Source organism: Hippocampus guttulatus, chromosome 9 (assembly GCF_054856545.1).
Source record: "Hippocampus guttulatus isolate MCC_2025c chromosome 9, RoL_Hgut_1.0, whole genome shotgun sequence".
Taxonomy (NCBI): domain Eukaryota; kingdom Metazoa; phylum Chordata; class Actinopteri; order Syngnathiformes; family Syngnathidae; genus Hippocampus; species Hippocampus guttulatus.
This window is the reverse complement of record NC_141269.1, coordinates 19,706,828-19,726,453: the sequence shown is the minus strand read 5'-3', so window position 1 is coordinate 19,726,453 and position 19,626 is coordinate 19,706,828. Positions and strand designations below refer to the sequence as shown.

The 19,626-nt window shown below is 45.4% G+C and overlaps 1 protein-coding gene across 1 annotated transcript in view; it reads left to right on the top strand.

Moving 5' to 3' along the window:
- The first annotated feature begins 16,229 nt into the window (after nt 1-16,229).
- Nucleotides 16,230-19,626, top strand: part of galnt7 (UDP-N-acetyl-alpha-D-galactosamine: polypeptide N-acetylgalactosaminyltransferase 7) — a 73,836-nt gene continuing 70,439 nt past the window's right edge. Inside the window, exon 1 of the mRNA XM_086119473.1 lies at nt 16,230-16,608. Coding sequence (XP_085975599.1) covers nt 16,489-16,608 — 120 coding nt within the window. The 5' untranslated portion in view covers nt 16,230-16,488. The remainder of the gene's footprint in view (nt 16,609-19,626) is intronic.

Genomic DNA, 19,626 nt, shown 5'->3' with positions numbered 1-19,626 from the left:
AACTTCAAAAACCTTCTCAAACAGTGATTTTAAAGTTGGATCATTTTTCTGATGTTCTCTAAAATTCTTAGGAATCTGCCACTCAGGTTTAATGACTGGGTCCTCAATACCAGTTTGTATTGGGAAGTTAGTAGGAACACTTCCCCGGTTCTTTTCCTGCCTAAGCTGCCGTCTACTTTTCTTTACCTTGCCTCCTGTTTGGACAAGTGTATCATCAAGATTAGGTAACCGTTCCAATCCTTTAGTTTGAGACCTAGTGACTGCCATGCATGTGCAATTCTTGGTGATTTTCTGGACAACATGGTCCAATATAGGCAAGTCATCTCCCAAAACAACATCATAATACAAATTCTTCAATACACCAACCTTAAGTGTGAAAAATTGGCCCTCAATCCCAAAAGTCATATTGGTCGTGGGATAATCCTGACTGTCACCATGAACACAAGTGATATTTACAACCTTCTCATAATTGAGCGAGTCACTACTGACTAAACTAGCTTTAACTAGTGTTTGATTGCTGCCTGTGTCAGCCAGTGCTTTTACCACTTGCCCATTTACAGTTACAGAGGTTGTATGTCTATGTCTACAATGATTTCCTTCTTGAAATATTTCTTGCCCCACTCTAGGTACTGAACAAAATTCTCCAGGTTTGGGTTTTCGTACAGGACACATGGAAGCCTTATGGCCAGGTTGTTGACAGTTGAAACAAACAAAGTCACCTTTTGGTTGTAACTTTACTAACTGTGTCCGAGCCCCAATGTCAGCGTTACCCAAGTCTGCCGGTTGAATGGGTCGGTGTCCTTCATACTTGAGCTTAACAGTTGGCCCCTTCTTCCTGTAGGGCTCCCAGTGTGCTGCCATGTAGCGCTATGCCAACTCTGCTGCTTCCTCCCCAGTCTTAGGATTGTGCTCCTTTACCCAAATGCGGACCTCAGGTTGAAGAACTCTCAAGTACTGCTCCAGAATGACAACTTCTCCAATCTGGTCCTTGCTGCGATGGTCTGGGCGCATCCACCTCCTGTACAGTCCTTTTAGTCGGTTATAACTTTCTCTGACAGTCTCTCCCATGGGAACGATGGTGCTGCGAAACCTCTGCCGATACGTTTCTTCAGTTACGTTGTATTTGAGTAACACTGCCGCTTTAATAGCTTCATAGGATTCTGCATGCTCTTTATCCATGGCCGCATATGCTTCCAGTGCCCTTCCAGTCAATAATGTCACTACTCTGGCAGCCCACTCATCATGCCTCCACCCCCAGGTTTTAGCTATTCTTTCAAACCTAACAAAACAACTTTCTGCATCCTCACCCTCTTTAAGTTCTGGAATTCTGGGTTCTGATACCCTGGGAATTGCAGTCTGACTGACAGTGGGAAACGGTGGAGAATGAGCATATGGTAGGTAACCCTGAGTTGGAGTTCCTTGTGCCGGAGGAAGGTTTGTCAGCCTAAACATTCGAGGATCAGGGGTTTGGGCCTGTGGTTTTGGAGGAGGATAATGTTGACTTGTTTGTCCATCGAATGTCCGGTCTTGCTTCCTGGTGCGCATCTGATCTCTTAACTCATTGATCTGTTCAATTAACATTTCCTTTCTACGTTTAGAATATTGCATAAAGTCTCTTATTTCTTTAACAATTCCCTCATCTGGTGAATCTCTGGTCGTACTCACTGTCATAGTCTTAGGCCGAACCACTGGTTCCATGTCACGTGGCTCAGCTCCACCCTGGGCTTGGGAACTGTCTGATGCATCAGGGGAAAAGGCAACAGCTTCTTTTCGGGGTAACTCAAGCTCCAGGCCTCCCCCTCCTCTTTCGACCAGCTCTCAACAACCCAGTCTGTCTCCTGGTTCCTGCCTGTCCGTCACAACAGAGCAGGTGAGGAACCAACTGAGGAAGATGAATGTGAGGAAGGCAGTAGGTCCAGACAAGATCAGTTCCCGGTTCCTCAGGACCTGCTCTGACCAGCTGTGTGACATTGTCCAGCACATGTTCAACCTGAGCCTGAAGCTGGGCAGAGCTCCACAGCTGTGGAAAACTTCGTGCCTGGTCCCAGTGCCCAGGGCCCCCCCCCCCCCCCCCGCCCTAAGGAGCTGAACAGCTACAGACCGGTGGCACTGACGTCTCACCTGATGAAGACGCTGGAGAGACTCGTCCTCGCCCACCTTCGACCGCTGGTGAGCTCGGCACTGGACCCGCTGCAGTTTGCCCATCAGCCTGGCATCGGCGTGGAAGACGCCATTATCTACCTCCTCCACTCAGTGCTGTCACACTTGGAGAAGGCTGGGAGCACTGTGAGAATCAGGTTCTTTGATTTCTCCAGTGCCTTCAACACCATGCAGCCCAATTTACTGGGAGACAAACTGCAGAACGCCGGAGTGGACCACCATCTTACAGCATGGATCATAGACTACCTCACAAACCGGCCGCAGTACGTGAAGTTGCAGAGCTGTGAGTCGGACAGGCTTCTCTGCAGCACTGGAGTGCCGCAGGGGACTGTTCTGGCTCCATTCCTGGTCATCCTCTACACCTCGGACTTCAGACACGCCACTCCAAACTGCCACCTTCAGAAGTTCTCCAATGACTCTCCGATTGTTGGCCTCATTACAGAGGGGGACGATCGGGAGTACAAGGGACTGACGAAGGACTTTGTGGACTGGTGCCAGCAGAATCTCCTCCAGATCAACCCTAGGAACACTAAGGAGTTGGTGGTGGATTTCTGCAGGAAACAGTCCTCACCAGCACCGATGAACATCCACGGTATGGACATAGAGAGGGTGACCTCCTACAAGTACCTAGGTGTTCTTCTGAACAACAAACTGGACTGGTCTACGAACACGGACACCCTGATTAGGAAAGGACAGAGCCGACTCTTCCTACTCAGGAAACTGAGGTCTTTTAGGGTTCAGGGGTCACTCCTTAAGACTTTCTATAACTCGGTGGTGGCCTCGGCCATCCATTATGGCATTGTCTGCTGGTCAGGCAGCATCTCGGCCCGGGACAGAAAGAGACTGGAGCGACTGGTCAGGAAGGCCAGTTCTGTCCTGGGCTGCTCCCTCCACACTCTGGAGGAGATGGGCAACAGGAGGATGCTAACTAAGCTAAAAGCTATGATGGACAGTCCCTCCCACCCCCTCCAGCCCGCCCTGACAGCACTAGGTAGCTCCTTCAGCCAGAGACTGTTACACCCGCGCTGCAAGAAGGAGAGATACTGCCGCTCGTTCCTACCGACTGCTGTCAGGCTGCTGAATAAAAAAATAATCATAATAATAAAAATTGAATGATGTGGTAAACAATTGTAAATAGCACTGCGACTTATCCATATTTGTATTTATATTGCACTTAATTGAACGGTGTTTGGTTTTTTTTTCTTCTTTCTTCTTTCTACCCACATTCTTGCTGCTGTAGACTGTAAATTTCCCCAGTGTGGGACAAATAAAGGATATCTTAATAAGATACATATATGCAATTTATATTTATACTGTGTAGTTTTCTGAAACATTTATTTATTTTGTGCATGCAACACTTTTTTTTTTCTTCTCTACCCCTCCCCCTCACCCCCAATTTTGCTGCTGTAGACTGCAAATTTCCCCAATGAGGGACAAATAAAGGTTATCTTATCTTATCTTCTCTTAAAAATGGAGAAACGTAGCGACAATCTGGAGAAAAGTGGGTCGAACATCGGCCAGGTTAACCGGCAGCTGAGGAGAAGTTAGCATGTAATTTACATTTCAAAAACCAGAAGCCATTCATTTACGAATGTGATTGCACTTTAGTTTACACATTTAAATGTTCAGATATTAAGATTTGAATGAGGCAAAATAACAAGCTTTTTCTCTCAAATATATTGTTATAATCATTCGTTTCAGATGTTAATTATTTTCTGTATAAAAGTTAATTTGGTGTTCAAAAAGTCTTTTTTCAAATAATCAAGAACATTCACATGCTGCTTCAGAGCTGGCTGATGAGCTGATCATCTGAATCAGGTGTGTTGCAGCCGGGAGAGCTGGAAAACGGGCAGGACAGTGGCCCTCCAGGCCCGGAGCTGGACATGCCTGGTCTCGGCCATTCCGGTGTGGCAGCCATCTTGGACAGAGGCTTTAGCTACACCAAGGATTCTCAGCATAAGGCCCCCCCTGGTGTGGCAGCCATTTTGGGTAGAGACATAAGCTACATGCAGGATTCTTGGCCCTAGGCCACTCAGGTGCGGCGGCCATCTTCGACAGGGATGTTAACGACACACAGATTTTTCTTTTTTTTTTTTAATTAATAAATTTTAATTGACAAATTAAACAGTATAACACATTGAATACAACATGAGAATATCATATGTAAAGGCACATGGTCTTACGTGTGGTAGTGAGGGTTTTTGTGCAGTTCCTTTTGCCACCAGTGCGAGCTCCCACTTCTCCTGTCTACCTGGTGTCACACCTGGTATCTTCACTTAGGTGAAGAGGATATATAGGGGCAGTAAAGATGTGGAAATCGTAGAGTTGGGAATTCTGTCTGACCAGGACGTATGCACATTTTGAGGACGCAGGACGAGAATTTTTTTTTTTTTTTTAATGATGGCCAAGCAAAAGTGGAAGTTGCTTTTCTTCCGTCCCTGTAATCATCCCTGACCCCCATTTCACTAACGACTGACAGAAACATGCCTAGCCTGTTTTGCGTGTGTATTCCGCCAATACGCTACTTAAGACCCAATGTGAAATATCACAACCCGCCGCTTGTCTCGTGCGTGTTCACCATGTCTGTGTATGAGGGAGGGAGTGACTTCACTTGTCGACGGCTAAATGCTATCTTGGCTGACACTTACACAGTTCAAACAATTCAATCCAGACGGTTAGGGAGGTTTTCTGTGTTGTTTGCCTCTCCGTCCCGTTTTGTTGTTGTTTTTTTGTTTTTAACTTTATTCGGCTAAGGTTGCTTATTCGTGTGGAAGCGTGTTACGTACTACGTATGTTTTTGACTCCCACTTGAGGCAGCCAAAAGTTCATTTCAACCTATTAGGGTGAAATTGGCTAACGACATTAATTGCCTTGGAACGCTTCAAACACGCAACTGGGTATCCAAACGCGCGTTCTGCTTTGGGAATGTGCTGGCGCAGTAGAGGGTGGCGTGGTCGGAATTACAAATTGAATACAACACTCCACTCCCGAATGCAAATATTTGCACTCTGAGTAGAATGAAATCTTGTAATGCTGTTGTGTATAGCGGCCCTTTAAATGAGAGTTCAGCTCTGCTCACTGTCTAAGTCTTAGACAGTGTCTTAGACTCTAAGACATAGCTATGTGGGGGACCAGTGCACATACGTACATATCTGTGGTTCGTTGAACTGTTAACCACGAAGTACGTGCCCATAAGGTAAGTGGATGTGAATCGGAAATTAGTCAACTCATGAGCTTTAAGAATGCTTATGAATTATGAAACCTCTGCGGCGGCACGATGGTCAACTGGTTAGAACGTCCGCTTCACAGTGCAGAGGTGCAGATTTTAATTCTGGCTCCGGCCTTCCTGTGTGGAGTTCTTCCCGTGCCTGCGTGGGTTTTCTCCTGGTACTCCGGTTTCCTCCCACATTGCAAAAACATGCATGGCAGGCTGATTGAACACTCCAAATTGTCCCTCAGTGTGAGTGTGAGCGCAAATGGTTGTTCGACTATGTGTGCCCTGCGATTGGCTGGCAACCGGTTCAGGGTGTACCCCGCCAACTGTCCGAAGAGAAGCTGGGAGCGGCTCCAGCACGCCCGCGACCCACATGAGGATAAGCGGATTAGAAAATGGATGGATGCCATGAGCCTCTCTCACACGGTGTCATGCACAGACGCTTTCTTTTTGTGTGTGTGTGTGTGTGTGTCGGGGAGGTGGACTGATGAAATGTAAGGATCGAAGCGCTTTAAAAGGATGAGGATGGACAGGAACGGGGGATGATTATTTTATGAATAATGATGGAGGGACGATAACCGAAGGGTGCCCAGGTCGCAAACGAAGGATGAACACCAGATGTATTTTTTCCCATGCATCATCGTCCCAGTTGATCTGCAACTCCATGCGCCCCCATCTCACCGGTTGTGTGAAAAATCAAGTAAATCAAATGAATTCAGAGCTTGCCATCATTCCAGGAGAATTAACAAGAGAACTCCAACCATTGGACATCAGTGTAAACAGAGCATTGGGACCGCCGTGGGAGCGATGGATGGCAGAGGGTAAACGCACATTTACCAAGATTGGGAGGCAGTGCCCGGAGATTCACGCTACCATATGTGAATGGCTTGTGGACACCCAGGCTAAAGTAAAGCAACGAGACGAATTCCAACAATGGCGACGATGAACCCAGCATGTTTGATGGCGAAATTGCTCAGCTGTTCAAGTCAGACACAGGAGATGAGGGCTTTGATGGATTTGTGGGAGAAGAATAATTTAAAAATAATGTGAGGGTATAGTCAACATTTGAATAGAATAAAGTTTAGCTAAACTGCTGAACTGCTGTTGGGTGTGTACGCACAAACAACAGTGAGGACCCGTCACCCAACCTGAAGGCGGAGGGAGGCAACCCTCTCGTCTACCGGTGTGAACCCCAATGTACAGGCACTGAGCTGGGGGACAATGAGTATGGCCACACCTGCTCTGCGCCTCTCACCGTGAGCAACTCCAGAGTGGAAGAGAGTCCAACCCCTCTCGAGAGAACTGGTACCAGAACCCAGGCTGTGTGTGGAGGCAAGTCCGACTATATCCAGTCGGAACTTCTCTGCCTCACACACCAGCTCGGGCTCCTTCCCTGCAAGAGAGGTGACATTCCATGTCCCTCGAGCTAGCTTCTGCAGCCGAGGATCGGACCGCCAGGGTCCCCGCCTTTGGCTGCCGCCCAGCTCACACTGCACCCGACCCCTTTGGCCCCTCCCATAGGTGGTGAGCCCATGAGAAGGGGGACCCACGTTGTCTCTTTGGGCTGAGCCCGGCCGGGCCCCATGGGTGTAGGCCCGGCCACCAGGCGCTCGCCAACGAGCCCCATCTCCAGGCCTGGCTCCAGAGGGGGGCCCCGGTGACCCACGTCTGGGCAAGGGAAACTGAGATCCATTAATTTCAATCATCATAAGGGGTCTTTGAGCCGTGCTTTGTCTGGTCCCTCACCTTGGACCTGTTTTCAATGGATGACCCTGCCAGGGGCATAACTTTGCTCCTAGGATTATTGGGACACACAAACCCCTCCACCACGGTAAGGTGACAGCTCACGAAGGGGGCACAAAAACATTAAAACTAAAAATCAAGTCTGAGTCTTACTGAGTCAAAAGCCAAAGAATACAAATGAGTTTTAAGACAAGTTTTAAAGATGGGCAGCGAGGGGACTTGCCGGTTTCTTATATTTGGGGAAATGACCTGGCTGGTGGTAAGGTGCTTCTGAATCGAGAAGTGACTGTGTTTCCTTTGCCAGAGGATACACATGGCTGAAGCAAAAGCATCCAAAGGCATTTGCTCTCTGTGCTGTCACACGTGCAATGTCCAAAAGGCAAGAGCTGGATTCTTTCAGAAAACCGAATCAAAGTATTTCTCCATTTCCCCTTTATCCAATTTCTGCTGTGGAGGAAGCATTTGAACGAGTCATTGTTGACTGTTTGGAACATTTTTCGAAGACAAAGGGTGGGACGATGTCTCCTTTTTTTACACTTATGTGGTTTGCAACTCGATATCCAGAAACGGTTCCATTTGCATCAGATAACTACTGCAACTGTTGTAAAAGCGCTCACTGTGGTTTTTTTTTCTGTTCGGTCTTCCCAAGATCGTTCAAACTGATCACGGGTCAAACTTTACGTCATGGATTTTTACGTAAGTTATGAAACAGCTAAACATATCTCATTGTTGGTCAAGTGCATAACACTCTGAAAGCGAAGGGGTTATTGAGCAGTTAAATCAAACCCTTAAATCCATGCGCCATACTGACTGCTTTGACTCTGACAAAGATTGGGATGAAATACTTGTCTTTGCCATTTGGGAAGTTTCTCAGGAGTGGATCGGCTTTAGTCCAGCAGACTTGGTGTTTGCAGACACTGTGAGAGGGCCCTAAAAGAGAAATGGCTGGGTGATGACAAACCGCAAAACCTGTTTGATTGTGTAACTTTCACTTTAGACTCCAACGAGCGTGTGAACTGGCAAAGCAAAATATGTCGTTCAGTCAAACAAAAATGAAAAGCTGTTGTGCAAAAACACCAAAGGTTGCTCCTTCAGTCCAGGTGATAAAGTGTTTTAGTGCCTGCTCTGCTCTTCAAGCACATTGCAGTGTGCTTATGTTGTCAAAGAGAAACTCAACAGTTGTGACTACATTGTTGCCACTCCAGACTGGAGGTAGAGTAACAGGTTATGCCAAAATAACATGGCGAAACTCGACTTGGATCGGGAACCTGTCTTGCTGCAGGCTGTTGACAAGAAAAGTGATGCAGTTTTGGTGTTGCACAACGCCAAAATTGTCAACGAAGCCCCAGTAGGCAATGTGCTGTCTAGTACCGATACGACAGAGACTGGCATTGGCCTGTCATCATCTGTTGATAACGCCGATGATTATGTGGGTGGATCCGCTGCAGTTGTTCAGCAATGTTTGGCTCATGTTGATTAGTACTTTCCACGTTACAAAAGCCCAATGCCAAGAAGTGATAACATTAATAAAGTCTCATCTTTGTCTGCTTGCAGATGTGCCCTCTCAGACTTGTGTGCTGCACCACAACATTGGGAGGATCATATACAGCAGATTGACATCGCGTTTGATAGGCTGCGTGATGCAAACCTTTCACTGAACTTTGGCCAAGACACAGTGGCTTATGCATACTATTCTATTTATACACCTTTTGGTTTGTATATATATATATATATAGTTATTCTTTCTCCTTTTGTATTTCAATTTTCTGATATTCATTATAATTATCATTTCTTGAATACAATTGATAAGTTGATCAAATCCAAAACAAGAACAAACGGTTGTCTTACTATATTTTATAAGTATATCAAATTTATCTTTTTAATTCTGATTCATGTAGTTTTTTTGTACTAATCTTTTGAATTTGTTTTTGAACTCCTCGAACGATTTGCTCATTTTCAGGTCCGTTTCAAGCTTGTTCCACAGGTTGACACCTATTACTGATACCACATAATCTGCAAAAAGCGGAAGCACCTCCCACAGAACTCCCCGAGAGACACGGTCAAATGCCTTCTCCAAGTCCACAAAGCACATGTAGACTGGTTGGGCGAGTTCCCACGTACCCTCGAGGACCCTGCTATGGGTGTAGAGCTGGTCCACAGTTCCACGGCCGGGACGAAAACCACACTGCTCCTCCTCAATCTGAGGCTCGACTTCCTGACGGACCCTCCTCTCCAGCACCCCTGAATAGACCTTACCAGGGAGGCTGAGGAGTGTGATCCCTCTGTAGTTGGAACACACCCTCCGGTACCCCTTTTTAAAAAGAAGGACCACCACCCCGGTCTGCCAATCCAGAGGCACTCTCCCCGAAGACCACGCGATGCTGCAGAGGCGTGTCAACCAGGACAGCCTCACAGCATACGAAAACCTTTATTAGTCTCGCAATGGAGAAATTCCCAATTCACAGCAGCAAAGTTATGAAAGGAAGAAGTAGAACAACAAAATATAGGAGCTGCTGGAAAGGCAGCCACTCTCGCGGCACCATTTTGAAGTCAAAATAACAAAAATAACACAACACAACACATAGGACACAGTCACAGACGGTCGTGCAATCTTCACCACTTTTCTGCATACACTTTGTTGTCTGAAGCAGTTATAGATGAAAGAGGAGAGGATCAAAGTGTCCTTTCACCAGTGGGTCAGAGACGTCATGCTGAAAATGTGCACACGTCTGCTACAAGCTAAGTTTTGAAAGCAAACACGAAGCTGTCGCGTCCATTGACGAAAAGAGATTAGTTCACTTCTCCTGTCCCACGTAATCCGCTTCAAACTCCAAGCCGCGACTCCAAGTTCCAAATCCGCATCGGCGCTCCGATTCATCCAGAGCCTTGAGAAACTCCGGGCGGATCTTTTCCACCCCTGGGGCCTTGCCACCGAGGAGCTTTTTAACCACATCGGTGACTTCAACCACAGAGATAGGAGAGCCCACCTCAGGGTCCTCAGACTCTGCTTCCTCCAAGGAAGGTGTGTTGGTGGAGCTGAGGATGTCTTCGTAGTACTCTGCCCACCGGTTCACAACATCTCAAGTCGAAGTCAGCAGCACCCCATCCCCACTGTACACAGTGTTAGTGGTGCACTGCTTCCCCCTCCTGAGACGTCGGATGGTGGACCAGAATTTCCTCGAAGCCGTCCATAAGTCGGCTTCCATGGCCTCACCGAACTCTTCCCACGCTCGGGTTTTTGCCTCGGCGACCACCGAAGCTGCGTTCCGCTTGGTCAGTCGATACCCGTCAGCTGCCTCTGGGGTCCCACTGGCCATAAAGGCCTGATAGGACTCCTTCTTCAGCTTGACGGCATCCCTTACTGCTGGTGTCCACCAGCGAGTACGGGGGTTGCCGCCACAACAGGCACCAACCACTTTACGGCCACAATTCAGATTGGCTGCCTCAACAATAGAGGCACGGAACATGGTCCACTCAGACTCAATGTCCCCCGCCTCCCCCGGGACATGGGAAAAGCTCTGCTGGAGGTGGGAGTTGAAACTCTTTCTGACAGGGGATTCCGCCAGACGCTCCCAACAAACCCTCACAATACGTTTGGGTCTGCCAGGACGAACCGGCATCTTCCCCCACCATCGGAGCCTATTCACCACCAGGTGGTGATCTGTTGACAGCTCCGCCCCTCTCTTCACCCGAGTGTCCAAAACATGTGGCCGCAAATCCGATGATACAACCACAAAGTCAATCATGGAACTGCGGCCTAGGGTGTCCTGGTGCCAAGTGCACATATGGACACCCTTATTTTTGAACAAGGTGTTCGTTATGGACAATCCGTGACGAGCACAGAAGTCCAGTAACAAAACACCACTTGAGTTCTGATCGGGGGGTCGTTCCTCCCAATCACGCCCTTCCAGGTCTCACTGTCATTGCCCACGTGAGCATTGAAGTCCCCCAGCAGAACAAGGCAGTCCCCAGCCGGAATACTCTCCAGCACACCCTCCAAGGACTCCAAAAAGGGTGGGTACGCTGAGCTGTCGTTTGGTGCATATGCACAAACAATGGTCAGGACCCGTCCCCCCACCCGAAGGCGGACGGAGGCAACCCTCTCGTCTACCGGTGTGTGATTTGTGGGAGAAGAATAATTTAAAAATAATGTGAGAGTATAGTCAACATTTGAATAGAATAAAGTTTAGCTAAACTGCTGAACTGCTGTTGGGTGCGTATGCACAAACAACAGTGAGGACCCGTCACCCCACCTGAAGGCGGAGGGAGGCAACCCTCTCGTCTACCGGTGTGAACCCCAATGTACAGGCACTGAGCCGGGGGGTAATGAGTTTGCCCACACCTGCTCTGCGCCTCTCACCGTGAGCAACTCCAGAGTGGAAGAGAGTCCACCCCCTCTCGAGAGAACTGGTATCAGAACCCAGGCTGTGTGTGGAGGCAAGTTCGACTATATCCAGTCGGAACTTCTCTACCTCGCACACCAGCTCGGGCTCCTTCCCTGCAAGAGAGGTGACATTCCACGTCCCTAGAGCTAGCTTCTGCAGCCGAGGATCGGACCACCAGGGTCCCCGCCTTTGGCCGCTGCCCAGCTCACATTGCACCCGACCCCTTCCATAGGTGGTGAGCCCATGAGAAGGGGGATGCATGTTGCCGCTTCGGGCTGAGCCCGGCCGGGACCCATGGGTGTAGGCCCTGCCACCAGGCGCTCGCCAACGAGCCCCACCTCCAGGCCTGGCTCCAGAGGGGGACCCCGGTGACCCACGTCTGGGCAAGGGAAACCTCGATCCATTAATTTCAATCATCATAAGGGGTCTTTGAGCCATGCTTTGTCTGGTCCCTCACCTAGAACCTGTTTGCCATGAGTGACCCTGCCAGGGGCATAAAGCCCCAGACAACTTAGCTCCTCGGATCATTGGGACACACAAACCCCTCCACCACGGTAATGTGACGGCTCACGGAGGAGACTTTTGATATTTCATTTGTGCATTCTCAGTGTTTTATTGAACCTTGCCTTTGCAAGCATTGTTTGTTTCTTGCATTGTTTTCCTGTGGCTCCTTGTGACCTGTGATTTCACTTTATACATTGTCGGTGTGATTTTCTTGAATAGATATTTTTGTTATCGCACATTAAGATAAGAAAAGATAAGAAAACCTTTATTAGTCTCGCAATGGAGAAATTCCCAATTCACAGCAGCAAAGTTATGAAAGCAAGAAGTAGAACAACAAAATATAGGAGCTGCTGGAAAGGCAGCCACTCTCGCGGTGCCATTTTGAAGTCAAAATAACAAAAATAACACAACACAACACATAGGACACAGTCACAGACAGTCGTGCAATCTTCACCAATTTTCTGCATACACTTTGTTGTCTGAAGCAGTTATAGATGAAAGAGGAGAGGATCAAAGTGTCCTTTCTCCAGTGGATCAGAGACGTCATGCTAAAAATGTGCACACGTCTGCTACAAGCTAAGTTTTGAAAGCAAACACAAAGCTGTAGCGTCCATTGACGAAAAGAGATTAGTTCACTTCTCCTGTCCCACGTAATCCGCTTCAAACTCCAAGCCGCGACTCCCAGCTCCAAATCCGCATCGGCGCTCCGCACTAACGCTCCTTTCTTCTCATCGTCGGCTCCTCAAGACTTACATCCATCCAGCCGCAGACCGTTCAACAGCACCGATCTCTCCGCTGAACAAAGCGGGGCTGTGAAAAATGCTGCCCATTACAGGCGCAAGACACAAGCGCCCCGGGACTGTCCAGCAACAACAGTCAAATGGCGCAGACATTCCCCAGTCAAAAACAGTGCTGGTATACCCAATGCTGTCGAGAAGGCGCAACCACCAAGCACAGAGTCTCCTCCTTGATGAATGTCGTGGCCAAAAAATGCTGAAAAAAGTCCACATCAGGTCCACACGACGTAACAACAAACACAAAGTGACAAAACAAACACAAAAACAACAAAATAAGCAAGGCTCGTGAGAGCACTTGCTGACGGCTGCCTACTTGGGCGCCATCTTGACTTCATTGTCCTAGCCTACATTTTTGTAATCTAAAAACATTATTCGTGTTGGCCCTGCCTATTTTATTTTTGATCGGAGTCTCCGGTCCTTTTTGGCTGTTTGTTTGAGGTTATTTTTGGGTGGGTGAAATAAAGATGTCATTCGACCTCACTCCTTTTTGTCTCTGGCATCCTTCGTATGTTGCTGAGCCAAAGAAGGTGTTTTTATTGTTAATAAAGGTCTAATATCTCCGAAATTTTATCAATTAAATTTAATTATTCGAGAACTATTTTTTAACATGATTTCTAAAAGTCAGAGAAGAGTCTAAAATGACTCGCTGAAAGTTCGAGAAGACAACTGGAGAGAGAGAGAAAGAGACAGAGACAGAGCTACGATACCGTGTGGTCTACGTGATTTAATTTGATCTACTTTCGGTTTACCAAGGTGCACACGGTATGTCATTTTGTGTTTATTTATTTAATGTCCTGTTCAAGATATTGTAATTTTGATTGTTGTTTGAAATGTGTTTTAGTTTTCACGGTGTTCCACGATTAAACGTTTTTGGACATCAGTACGAGGCGTCATCCTTGACCGGGGTAGATACAGTACATGTGCATAAATGAAAGGGAGACCAGTGGAACGGTGAGGTTGCAGGGAGCAGAGGTGGCGAAGGTACAGGAATTTAAGTACCTAGGATCAACAGTGCAGAGCAGCAGAGACTGTGGAAGAGAAGTGAAGAATATAGTGCAGGCAGGATGGAACAGCTGGAGAAAAGTGTCAGGAGTGATTTGTGATAGAAGAGTGTCAGCTAAGGTGAAGGGAAAAGTTTACAGGACAGTTGTGAGACCAGCCATGATGTACGGTCGCCATGATGTACGGTCTAGAGACACTAGCAATTGGCAAAAGACAGGAGGCAGAGTTAGAGGTGGCTGAGTTCAAGATGCTGAGATTCTTAGGAGTGACAAGGATGGACAGGATCAGAAATGAGGTCATCAGAGGGACAACTCAGACAGGAAAGTTTGGAGAAAAAGTTAGAGAGGCCAGACTGAGATGGTTTGGACATGTACAGAGGAGGGACAGCAGATACATTGGTAGGAGAATGTTAGAGATGGAGCTACCAGCTTGGAGACAGAGAGAAAGGCCAAAGAGGAGATTCATGGATGCAGTGAGGGAAGACATGCAAGTAGTTGGAGTCAGAGTAGAGGATGCAGAGAACAGGGAAAGATGGAAATTAATGACTCGCTGTGGCAACCCCTGAAAAGGGACAAGCCGAAAGGAGAAGAAGATGCATATATTATTTATTTATTTATGGGTGGATATCGAGAAATAGACAGGACTTTGTTTGAGTTCATATGTCTTTAGTGAGTTCATCTGTGAGAATGCAGCCAGCTTCTTGCACACTTTTTTCTTTTCATCTGTGAATTAACATCTGTGAAGTATAATTCACAGATGGTAACCAAGTTTTTTTTGTAACGGGTTTATAAAAGACATTAACCCTGTTTGCTCTTTCTGTGAAGAATTTCCTATGGATGTGTTTTGGGATTAATAATTTTCAGTCAAATTTTGGAAACATTGCATTTTTTTTCTGTTTTAGAACCCCATTTGAAAATACAGTATATTTTTTGGTTTCAGTAACAACTCATATGTGACAAAAAAATACATTACTATATATTGTTAATCTCTTTATATTGTTGTTTAAATGGCAGATACATAATGTTGACATATTAACCAGAGACCTAATTTTTGTGTTTGCAAATGATTTTCAAACAATATATTAAAACTGTTGAACAATCCACAAATGTGAAAGGACAGAAGACTCTATTGTTGTGCTTTTCATGATATGTCCGTAGTATAATATAGTATCCCCTGGCTGTTATTTCTTTATAATTGAATAGACGGTCCTGAAAACCTGGACTCACCCCCACTCACCCATTTTTAATATGCTTATATTTATTTTTATACTTTTTGTCTTCTATCTTTCTCCCTTTCATAATTTTGCTGCTGTAAATTGGGAATTTCTCCATTGTGAGAAAAATAAAGGCTTTCTTATCTTAAAGGTTTTCTTAATTTGTGTTGCTAAAAAACACTCTGTCCAATCATATTGCCCACACTTCAATGATGATTTGACCAAAAATAGCAGTTGAAAATGGCTTGCCTGTAGCTAAAACTATATTCTCAAGAGTAAATATTAATTCAAACAATTAATTTCCATCCACGTTTTAAGGTTACCTTTGTATTTGGGCCAACGTATTCAGCGAGCTTCTGCGCATGCGCCGCAAATCGTGCAGCGGCCGTAAATAGGACAAACAATGGAGCCATACCTGCCATTGACTGGAAGCCCGAGCCTAAGTTTGTACTTTATTACGACTTTACTTCAGTTTTAATAAAATTTTAAGCAGCAAAATTGCCAGAACAACAACCGTTACCGCCACGCGTAAGCCGATGATGAAACACTGCCCCAGTTGTGCAATTTTCGTACACTTGTACCGGCACTTTGGAACATTACATGCACTCATAGTACGAGGACCGTGAGAAGCTGTGTGGGTGTTGGGATGGGCCCGAAGTCAATGAGTGGTTGGGAGATAATGCTGCATTGAAGGAAGGTGGGGAATCGGTAAATTCACACGGATTGTCCCAGTTCCGACCTAAAAACCTTCGGGGCGAATGTCATCAACAACGATGTTTGATTCCGATAAATTGTGTGTTGTTGTGGTTCATCACAACACATTCTGGCCGCCAGGAAACATTTTTTCATAATTTCCCTAATTTCTAAAAAAGGAAATATATTCAAACAATTCCATTCGTTTCACCAAATAACTCCAGGGAGGGTGATAACCGCATGTCTTCACGTATTCGGTACATATCACGTTGTGTTACGTTAAGTTATTACGAATAATTTAGTTGATGTAATAATAACAAAATAAAGCATCACATACGTTTATAACATTGTAAATTACATTTTGCCATTCACGGTCTGTGTCTCGATGGGGGTCGCCATTTCAGAAAGACATCACATTGGAGTCGGTCGTTTTTTCCCCCGATTTTAAAACTCCAACCTCCCATTGTCAAAGCAGCGTTATACAGGTAGTTTCCTCGAATGCAGCATAAGGGTGCACGTGACTTGACTATTCGGACACAGCAACAAAATGGCGTAACCCTTAATAGTGTGCCGTAGAGGAAATAGTGTGCACATTCGGACACAACCTGTATCTTTGGTGGGAGGAGCTAACATGTAAACCGAAGGACAAGGTTTGAAGATGTAATACCTAACAATTAAAGAAAATGAGACTTGTCCAGTACCTACCTACAGACATTAGCATCGTATAGTCTTGTGTAAAGGTGCTCGATTCTCGGCTCTACAGGAAGGTCTTCCAACATGAGATTTAAATTGGGATTTATTTTACGGGGTTTACTTCTCATTCTTACGTTTCTTGTATTAGCGGTGTTGTGGTCTTCATTAACCAAACTGAGCGCCGGGAATCACTTTGGAGCACGGGTGAGTAAATGAATTGACACTCAAATCCCTTCAGCAGCCATACACAAGGGGTGTCCAAGCTCTGTTCTCAAGGGCCAATGTCCTGCTTGTTTTCCATCTCTCCCTGCCGAAACACACCTGATTCGAAGGATCAGCTCATCAGTAAGCTCCGAAGAAGCAAGATAGCTATCCAGATGATTTGAATCAGGCGTGATGCATCAGGGAGAGATGGAAAACATCAGAACATCCGAACAACCGAGTTTGGACACCTCTGAACTACACTTCTCAGTGAAACCGTCGAAGTTCATCTTGATAGACCTTCATAGATTTGTTTGTTTGTTTGTTTATTGAACATAAAACATATACAGTAATAATTTGACAGAAAATAAGGTAGATAAAAAAAAGTAAAAAGAAATAAATCAATCTTCATTCAACACAGTTATTATGTTCAAGGGAGTAGGAAGAGTCTTATGTCTTGACAGCATGCCTTTCCCCAAAAATGTGACACGAATGCGTAGCGGGCTTCAATTGTAAATTGTGATGCGCCATATTTATTTAACAATCGTGTGGAAGTTGGCGAACATCCTGATGTGACGTCAGTGGCTCATATGAGACCACTTATGATCAAATAATCCACCCCCTTTTATTTATTTTAAAATTCCGTTTGCCTTTTTAAAACTGCTTTCAACCATAGGCGTGTCAAGCCAATTTTTAGAAACCCCCCCACCTCATAAGTGAATTCTATCTATCTATCTATCTATCTATCTATCTATCTATCTATCTATCTATCTATCTATCTATCTATCTATCTATCTATCTATGTCTGTGTATGTACAGTATATATATATATGTATATGTATATATATATTAGAGCTGTCAAACGATTGAAATATTTAATCTAATTAAAAATGCAACTGTCGTAATTAACTCAAATTCGCTAAAAATTAATCGTGATTACTCATGCATTTTTTATCGTTTCTGAATTTCCTTTTATATTTTTTGTCCTATTTTTCCCTTAGACAAATGTGCAATTTACTTTTATCATTCACATATATGCGTTGCAACTGATCCCACTGATTGCACAATGGCACAAAACTTTAACAATTGGTATTGTTTGTTTGTTTGTTTATTGAACATAAAAACATATACAGTAATAAATTGACAGAAAGTAAGGTAGGTAAAATAGTAATAGGAAAGAGAAATCAGTCATCATTCAACACAATTATTATGTTCAAGGGATTAGGAAGAAGTAAAGAAAATTGAAAAATACAGTAATGCACGGGGCGGCCCGGTAGTCCAATGGTTAGCACGTCGGCTTCACAGTGCAGAGGTACCGGGTTCAATTCCAGCTCCCTGTGTGGAGTTTGCATGTTCTCCCCGGGGCTGCGTGGGTTTTCTCCGGGTGCTCCAAAAACATGCATGGCAGGCTGATTGACACTCTAAATTGTCCCTAGGTGTGAGTGTGAGCGCGCATGGTTGTTCGTCTCTGTGTGCCCTGCGATTGGCTGGCAACTGGTTCAGGGTGTCCCCCGCCTACTGCTCAAAGACGGCTGGGATAGGCTCCAGCACCCCCCGCGACCCTTGTGAGGATTAAGCGGTTCGGAAAATGGATGGATAGTAATGCACTTGAAAATTAAGATTTATTTTTTAAAATAAGATTTATAAAGAAAGGAATTTTTAAACCATTGACATATGTGCATATAAAATCTAAATTTAATCCCTTCCTACACCTTACAAACTAAGGAGATTATTATTAAATGTGTAAAGAATAAAGTATTCACATGTCCTTGATAGCGTCTGCTGTGTTGGGTCTGTCTCAGTGACAGACTGAGCCTGCTGTTGTCTTCTTCTCTGATCAAAACAGTATAATCCACTACTCAGATCAAAACAGTGTGTCCTCTAGCGGATACTCCGTGAATTGCACTTTAATAAGAATATTCATTCTGTGTCTTGTGCATTTTTTCACTTTCTAAATGGTCCTGCGGGCCTGATCGAACCTCCTTGGGGGTCTGTTCCGTCCCGCGGGCCATATATTTGACACCAATACAATAGGCGATTGTCTGGCAACCAGTTAAGGTCGTACCCGCCTACTGCCGAGGACAGCTTGGATTGGCTCCAGCACGCCCACGATCCTCGTGAGGATAAGCGGCTCGGATAATGGATAGATGGACAATGCATTGATGTGCAAAATGAGGATACTACAAAGACAAGATATTTAATGTTCAAATTGATAAACATGATTGTTTTTAGGAAATAATCACGAAATTAGTTTTTTTTTTAGCCTGAAACACATTTCAATAAGGCTGGGAAAGGTGGCAAAAATGCCTGAGAAAGTTGAGGACTGCTCATCAAGCCCTCATTGGAACATCCCACAGGTGAACAGGCTAACAGGCTTAGGAGCGTACCTGAATTGCTCAGTCATTGTCAAGCAAAGGTGGGGCGAGGTGGTGAACAACTTTGTGTTCAACTCCAAGATACAACTGCAAAATAGTCTAACAGTTTCAGGACAACGTTCTTCAACGAACTATTGCAAACAATTTTGGGATTTCGGCACCTACGGTGTATAATATCATCAAAAGTTTCAGGGAATCTGGAGAAATCACTGCATGTAAGCGGCAAGGTTGAAAACCAGCATTGAATGCCCGTGACATTCGATCCCTCAGGCGGCACTGCATCAAAACCCAACATCCATGTGTAAAGTACATCACCACTGGGGGCTCAAGAACACTTTAGAAAACCACTGTCAGTTAATACAGTTCGGCGCTACATCTGTAAGTGCAACTTAAAACGCAAAACAAAAGCCACAACACCAGAAACGCTGACGGTTTCTCTGGGCTCGAGCTTATCAAGATGGTATGATTTAAAGAGGAAAAGTGGTTTGACAAGGGCACATTTCAAAGTGTTTTTGTTTTTTAAATTGTGGATATTTGTAACCTCCGGGTCAGAGGAAAACCCCCCCGAAAAAAAAGCCTGTGTTGTACGCAAAGTTCAAAAGCCAGCATCTGCGGTGGTCTGGCGCTGAGTTAGTGTCAATGGCAT